The sequence below is a fragment of the Enhydra lutris genome, unplaced genomic scaffold (assembly GCF_002288905.1).
Source record: "Enhydra lutris kenyoni isolate GAN:26980312 unplaced genomic scaffold, ASM228890v2 scaffoldscaffold61, whole genome shotgun sequence".
Classification (NCBI taxonomy): domain Eukaryota; kingdom Metazoa; phylum Chordata; class Mammalia; order Carnivora; family Mustelidae; genus Enhydra; species Enhydra lutris.
Genome location: NW_019154145.1, coordinates 4,908,722 through 4,916,794, shown reverse-complemented (window position 1 = coordinate 4,916,794; position 8,073 = coordinate 4,908,722). Strand labels below are relative to the sequence as shown.

General features: G+C 49.9%; 1 protein-coding gene across 2 annotated transcripts in view; it reads right to left on the bottom strand.

The window, feature by feature from the left end:
* Positions 1–3,624: 3,624 nt before the first annotated feature.
* LOC111158603 (F-box protein, helicase, 18) overlaps positions 3,625–8,073 on the bottom strand; it is a 49,071-nt gene continuing 44,622 nt past the window's right edge. The window contains exons 19-21 of one of the 2 annotated variants that reach the window (XR_002641360.1): positions 5,320–5,451; positions 4,640–4,985; positions 3,625–3,968 (exon numbers count right to left, since the gene is read on the bottom strand). Coding sequence is in view for 1 of the 2 variants with exons in the window: in XM_022520739.1 (XP_022376447.1) it covers positions 4,815–4,985; positions 5,320–5,451 (303 nt within the window). In the remaining variant the exon portion in view is untranslated. Of the gene's footprint in view, positions 3,969–4,409; positions 4,986–5,319; positions 5,452–8,073 lie in introns of those variants that run through there. The other variant, XM_022520739.1, reaches the window with a different exon arrangement.

Genomic DNA, 8,073 nt, shown 5'->3' with positions numbered 1-8,073 from the left:
TTAACCAACTGAGCCACCCAGGCGCTCCTTAGCTGGCTTTTAGAAATTCTTTTTTAAAAGACTTTTTATTATTTGAGAGACAGCATGAGCAGGGGGAGGAGGAGAAGGAGAGGGAGAAGCAGACTCCATGCTGAGCAGGGAGCCCCATACAGGGCTCGATCCCAGGACCCTGAGATCATGATCTGAGCTGAAGGCAGACGCTTAACCGCCTGAGCCACCCAGGCGAACTTAAATAAACTTTTAAATAAACTTTTCTACCAGTCTTCCTGGTTTTGCTCCACCTTTATACTCTTCTTCCAGAAAAACCCAGCGCCATCAGTCCCCATCAGTCCCCATCAGTCCCCACATCTTCTGACAGTTCCTGGGCTTAGGACTCCATTTACTCGATGAGCTAAGTCAGTTACCACTCACTTACCTCTTTCCAACTTCCAAAATTTTATAACTTTTATAAAATTTTACAATTTTACCTCCTTTTTGTTTTCTTTGCCCTTACAGGTTTATGCCTTTAAAATATAGCCTTTTACTGCCACTTTCGTGGGGTTTCAGAAGACATGTTTTGTCCACCCAGTCACCTGGAGTCCCCCACCCACCCCCGACCGCCCACTGGCTTCTGGCCTCACTGAACCAGCGCGCGCTAAGCCGCCGCGGACTTCAGAGCGTCGGAGAGACGAACACGGTTCCGCCCTCACTTGACTGGGCACTGACAACCACTTCCGTTTAAGCTCCTTCCTCTCCTCCTCAGTGGCAACTCAATCTCCAGGAATCCGTTGTCACTCGCTTCACAAATCCTCTCCCTTACCTCACCCCAAGTCTGGGCTTCGACGTCTTCTTATGCCTCTGCTCTTCTCATTCCTGTTATTCCACTGGAAAAAGCACAAGACCCTTAAACTGAACGACCTTAACCGTCGCTTACATACTCGCAACCCTAAGACCTCTATTTGCAGCCCGAAGTGGCGTGCTGAAGTATGGATGCGTTTCCCCAACAGCCTCCAGGACAAATCTACTTGGAATTAAGCGCCCCAAATTCACACGCCACACTGACACCCCAAATTCACACGCCACACTGACACCCCAAATTCAACATGCGAAACACTGAGGTCATCCCTGCGTTCACAAGTCTACGAAATCCCCCCTGGTCCGCCTCCGTGGAGGGTGCCCTCGCCTACCCTGCGAGAAGCCAGACGACAGAAGCCCCACGCAGACCCTGTGGCCGACAAGCCACACGACCGGGGGTCCCGCTGAGACCCTGTCACTGTCCACCCTCATCTCAGCACTTTCACGGTCCCGGTGGTTCTACCTTCTTAACATCAGGAACAAGAGTTCTCAAAATTTTCATGTGCCATGGGATCGCTCGTGAGGCTTGTCAAGCACCAACGGCTGGGCCTCGATGTCACTGTGCGATCCAGGCTGAGAATCTGGCTTTTGACAAGTTCCCAGGTGACGTTGGCGCTGCTCATCTGGGACCACACTCCGAGAACCACTTGTCTGGTCGCCAGCACTCCTAACCGTCCACTGCAGTTCCCCCAGTCCAGCAACAACCCCTGTGGTGAGCTTCTAACACCTTAATCTGCCTGACCTTTGTACAACGTCCTCCCATCTACAACTGCCATGCTCTCTTCCTCAAAAGACAATCTGGGGTCTTAAAATCTTCAATGATTCCCCAGAATTTTTCCAAATCACACTCAGATGCCCTGGCCTGCTGTTCGAGGCCCTGGACAGCCGGCCTAGGCCCCTGCGAGCCCGTGGCTACTGTGCGCGCACCAGACCCCAGCCATACACACTCTCCTCTTGACCCAAGCATGTCCCACGGCCTCACACCTTCACAGGCATGTCCAGCTGTTGCTATGATGCGATATTTGAAAATACCTATCAAGAAGTATTATAGGTTACCCCAATACCATCACCTCATTATCTTCTTAGAAATTTAAAATCTGATATATGTCTTGAGAGTAATTACGAGAAGGAACAAATTAACGCCCAGGCTAGGATACGCTGAGGTATTTTGACACTTATACTGCAAGAATAATTTTTATTTTATTTCAAATACCTTCCACACATGACAGCATTCGTGTTTATATCCACAACTACATCAGAATCTCTACATACACACGATCAACACAGAGAAGGTGGAGACGAATCCGAAGCTTTCTTTGAAACAAAAAGCTAGAGCTGGCTATTAACAGACTGAAGATTCTTAAAAAAGTAAAAAAGATCTCCCCTGAGTATCAAATAAGAGAAATTAACAAAAAATTAATGAGCAAAAAAAAAAAAAAATTCTTACTCTTCACCCAGTTATTGTGGGTCAAAAAAAAAAAAAAACCCACAAAAAACCATTCACAACTCAATAAAATCATGAAAGCCTCTTATTTTAAAGACTCCACTTTTAAAGAGATTGAATGTATTTTCATTTTCATGTGGTATTTATGTTTTTGAGTAATGCATTTCTTTTTCTCATCCAATCGCTCCTATTAAAATGATGATGGATATTTAATGTATTTTTTTAAACTTATATTTTTACTGCCATGTAAAAATTCTTTTTCTATTTGAAACACACCAAATATTTAGCTTCACTCCTTTTTTAAAAAATTCTTAACACTTGAGAAGTGCCTGGGTGGCACAGTCGCTTGAGCGTCTGACTCTTGATTTCGGCTCAGGTCACAATCTCAAGGTCATGAGATCAAGACCCTTAATGGGACTCCACAGTCAGGAGGGAGTCTGCTTAAGATTTCCTCTCCCCGGGGCGCCTGGGTGGCTCAGTGGGTCAAGCCTCTGCCTTCGGCTCAGGTCATGATCTCAGGGTCCTGGGATCGAGCCCCACATCGGGCTCTCTGCTCAGCGGGGAGCCTGCTTCCTCCTCTCTCTCTGCCTGCCTCTCTGCTTACTTGTGATCTCTATCAAATAAATAAATAAAATCTTTTAAAAAATTTAAAAACCAAGATTCCCTCTCCCTTTCCCTCTGCCCCTCCCCCCACCACACACAGGCATGCTCTCAAAAAAAAAAAAAAAAAAAAAAAAAAACAAACCTTAACACTTGAAAAATGAAATTACCAGTATTACCAGTCCTAGATTTTGTTATTTTTTAAAACTAGTACCAAAATGCTAGTCCTGACCCTGTGCTCTGGCTGTGCCATCCTTTTGTCCTTCCTGCTGTCCCTTCCTCCTAGAAAAGCTTCCCAGTCTTGAACTGCCAGCTAGCTGCCTGTCCTGTTGGTAAACGCAGCTCCAGCATCACTGCCATGGGGCAGCCCTCCGACCTGCCCTGGGGCTCAGCACGCACGGCCGTCCCTGGCGCCGGTGCAGCCCTCCCCCAACACCCGGTTCACCTCTGCTACCATCGCGCTTGCCGACTCCGGGAGCGGGGCCACACACAGCATGTGCCCCAGAGCCAGCAGTCCGGGACGGTTCGGAGACCTGATGACTTCTCCAGCAAATGCACGGCTTCCCCTCTGGCGGCACAACTTCGTTTCCAGAAAACACGTGGGTGAACCCTTGTTTACTACCCCTCCCCCCACGCCCGCTTTGGAAGGACAGTGAAAACTGTGACCAACCCAGATTCACATTCCTTCCACTCGCTCTCTTACTCTGGGTCATCCACTGAGCATTACGTAAGGCGAGGCCAGGAATCCTGGCTGAGCGGATGAAACAGCCCCGTCCCACCGCCATTAAAGTCTCCCACGTCCACCTTCGGATTCCCATCATGTGAACGCTCCTTGCTCCTCGATGCGCAGACCTGAACTCGGCCTTCGCCCTTGAGAGCACCCCTGGCCCCCCCGACAGCGCTGCTCTACTCACCGGCCAGCACTCTGAGCTCCACCAGGCTGCCGGAGGAGGCTAAGGGGAGGCTGTGACAACGGGAGCTACGAGGCCCGCTCCTGGACGCTGCTTGGTGGGCTCAGGGCCTAGATGTGCCGAGCTCTTTGGGCAATGCCGCGCCAACTCCCCCACCTGCCATCTGCATCCCTGACGTGCTGTGTGGCAAAAACGTAGAAATACCAGATCCATGTACATCTGGACGATGGCAGTTCTGTCATTGGTTTCTGTAAGAATTGTCTTACTACATCCACCCGGCATCCCCGGGCAGTGAACCAGGTACCAAGCCCCCATATCTCCCTAGGCCCCACCCACCCCCACAGGGGCCAGACAGCTCCACTTCTCCGTCAGGCATTTCTGATCCCCAGTTCTATGGCTGGGAAACACAGAAGTCTGGCTACTGTCACTCTGCACTTGTCATTTCGTGTACTATGTTGCTCCCCCATTGAGACTGTGCCCCCCGTGTAACGAGGAAGGCACACGCTATGTCTCTTCATGTGTGATTCCCTACGGCACAAAAGCCCCTTCTGTTTCCATCCGTCACTCATGGCCCGGCCATGAAGTTTCAAACTCTGCTTGGTGCGCCATGTGAGCAGGGACCCAGTGTGGGAAAGAGTGAGCAGGAAAGAGAGAAAGTCGGAGAAGGTTCAAAAACCACAGGGCTGCGGCCAGGGGTCACAGAGAGGTACGCCAGTGCTATAGTGCTTGTTTAATTGAAACCTTGTAATAAAAGTTTAAATACATAAAATGTTTTTTTTATCAAAAGAACATCCCCCGTGCCCCCAGCCTGATGTGCACAGAGCAGGGGCAGCGGAAACTGGCTACCTACAGGGAATGGAGAAACGGCACGTCCAACTCTCCTCAGCTTCGTCCTCCTCCGAAGATGCTCTGTGCGTGAATTCAGAGTCCCAGGTGAGTGACGACCCTACCCCACACGGGCTTTCTTCAGGCAACTCGAGTCCACACAAGGCATTCGGTACTGGGGAGAAAGCGCCTCTCGGCTATCAGAAGACCAGGAAGAGCAGGGCTTCGTGTCTGGGAAGCACTATGTTCTCGACAGTGCGTTCCATGGCGTGCACCTGCTCGGGGGAGGCCGTCAAGAAGGCCAAGGGCCCGATGCGCTGCTCCGCACACGAGTGGCAGAGGTAGCCTCCCTTGTTTTCCTTCCTGTTGCTCTGCAGGGAGGGGGAAGAAAAAGAGGTCAGGGGGATGATCAGACAGCAGGGACTCTCCCCCAAGAGACGAAGCATTAGCGTTCTGATGTTTGCAGACATGCAACACGGCCATCTAGGGTCAACTCGACTCTATCTGATTCCCGGGGGGCAGCAACCTGAACTGATCGAGGCACGGGGAGGAGAGCCGAGGAGAACTGGAGCGGGCCCTCCAGGGAAACCGTGGTCCTGTAAGCGCCGGGCCACAGCCCGACCTGCCAGGCCATGCTCGCACCTAAGAAGACGCCCACGACCGAATCGAATGCGACAGAAAGCCCAAGCTGCTGAGACCACATACGTAAGTGATGGGGAGCTTCCTCATGGTGAGCACGGTGTCCACGGGGATGGCGTTGTTGCACTGCCCCACGCAGCAGCGCACCACACCGGTCTTCAAAACGGCGCTGGTCAGCTCCGCCTGCAGGAAGTACTCCTAGGAGCGCACAAAGGGGGAAGAAGGTCACCGCCAGTGTCCACCGCACTCAGCTCGGAACTCCGCGGGTGCCGGAGCAGAAAACGCGGTTCGGACACGGCAGAGTCCTCACGGGAGACAAGCACCGACCGTCCGAGTGCCCTCGGCTCTTTGGCTGTCCCCCGCCGGTCAGGCCGTCAGCAAGACCGGATGCTTAGAGCGGCTCGGCCAGAGTCTTGACAGAATGGGCAGTTTAAAAAAAAGGGCTTAATGGGCAAACAGGAAATAATGATATTTCAGGACTGCATCTGGACTTTTATCTCATGCCCAGCCGTCCCAGAACCACTAAAAATCACCTGCATACGCCTTTGCAAGCCAGGCGAACTGAAACAGGCGGCCTTAAAAGATGTGCCCACAGGGACCAGCCTGACCCCTCCTCCCGGGCTTGTGGCTAAGCGAGTGAGCAAACGCTTGGCCTCTTCGAGCCTGTCTCTTCACCTGTCAGATAAGGCAGCCGCGCCCGGTTGGTCTGACTGTTGGGAGGAGGAGACACTCACACACGCTAAGTGCTCAGGGCCCGGCAGGCAGGGAACACCAAGCCAAACGCTAACAACCTCCCAGACCAGCACAGGGACCAGTGTCAGGTCTGCTGTGCCCGGAATTTAACACAGTTGTGGCAGACAAGTAAAACCACAAATATCTGCTGACCGAGGAATCATGATTTCCTGTTTTCTGGATCCCAACGGGCTATTGATCTAATTGTGGCAAAACCTGTATCCAGTATCTGGACGGATCTGGCTTTCTCTCTTACAGGATCTGTCTGCCCGCTGCAGAACGGAACAGAAAATACATAAACACTCGTGTTCCCACCAATAACCGAGGGACAATGAAACCAGGAAATCCTTCCAAAATAGAACGATGGGTTCTGCTGCAATTCCCTTTTTCTGTCGTCTCTCCTCTCCTCCCCCGGGGTAGCCAGTGCCGTGAATTTGGTGTGCACCCTTTTTGATCCATCCGAGAAGGGCTTTAAGTTTACACATAGGACCCAGAAGGCTAGATATCATTTTGTAAGTATTTGTTGACATAAATGTTATACTTTGGGCTGCTTCCCACCTAGTTCACGGAAGTGCCACACCGGGTAGGACCGCATTGCTCTTTTCACGTCTGATTCAGCCGTTCCCTCCGAGCAGACACTCAGGTTGTTTCTAAATTACTGTCCACAAGGCAGCGACAAACGTGCTTATACACAGCTTCCCACCCACACATGCAAGGGTTTCTGCATTTACAAACTTTCTGAGCACAATGCACACCAAGAAATTCACTTAGCGTTACAATTCTATACACACGTACGTGCGTACATCAAAGGCTGAAAGAACGGTTTCATAAAACAGTATTTAACCTTAAGTGCAGTGTAGTCTTTCTCTTTCAGATTTTATTTCTACCTCGCTTTTTAAAAAACTTGTCATAGCCCAATAAATTCATTTCATAAATCACGAATGGCTTGCGACCATTCCAACACTTGGAAAAGCACAGCTCCAAAGCAGCGGTTCTCAAACACATTGGTCTTGGAACCCCTTGACACTACTAAACATGACAGGTTCCAAAGGAGGTTTGTTTACCTGAGTCTTATCTGTTACTATTTACTACATAAGAAAGGGGCGCCTGGGTGGCTCAGTGGGTTAAAACCTCTGCCTTCAGCTTAGGTCATGATCTCAGGGTCCTGGGATCGAGCCCCACATCGGGCTCTCTGCTCAGTGGCAACCCTGCTTCCTCCTCTCTCCCTGCCTGCCTCTCTGCCTACTTGTGATCTCTAACTGTCAAATAAGTATAAAATCTTTAAAAAAAAAAAAAAAATTTAAGCCAAGAAATTCTAGAATGCTTTTCTTCTTTTTTTTATCGTTATGTTAGTCACCATACAGTAGCAGACCACTAGTTTCTGATGTAGTGTTCCATGATTCATTGTGTGTGTATAACATCCAGTAGTCATTACAACATGTGCCCTACTTAATACCCATTACCAGGTACCTCATCCCCCCATCCCCCTCCCCTCTGAAACCCTCAGATTCTTTCCTGGAGTCCATAGTCTCTCGTGGTTCATCTCCCCCTCCAATTTCCCCTTCAGTTCTCCCTTCCTTCTCCTAATGTCCTCTGTGTTATTCCTTATGTTCCACATATGAGTGAAACCATATGATAATTGCCTTTCTCTACTTGACTTCTTTCACTCAGCACAATCCCCTCCAGTTCCATCCATGTTGACGCAGATGGTGGGTATTCATCTTTTCTGATGGTTGCGTAATATTCCATTGTATATATGGACCATATCTTCTTCAGCCATTTGTTGAAGGGCATCTTAGCTACTTCCAGTTTGGCTATTGGGGACACTGCTGCTCTGAACACTGGGGTGCACGTGACCCCTCTTTTCACTACATCTGTATCTTTGGGGTAAATACCCAGCAGTGCAATTACAGAGTCATAGGGAAGCTCTATTTTTAATTTCTTAAGGAATCTCCACACTGTTCTCCAAAGAGGCTGCACCAACTTGCATTCCCACCAACAGTGTGAGAGTGTTCCCCTTTCTCCACATCCTCTCCAACACATGTTGTTTCCTGTCTTGCTAAGTTTGGCCATTCTAACTGGTGTAAG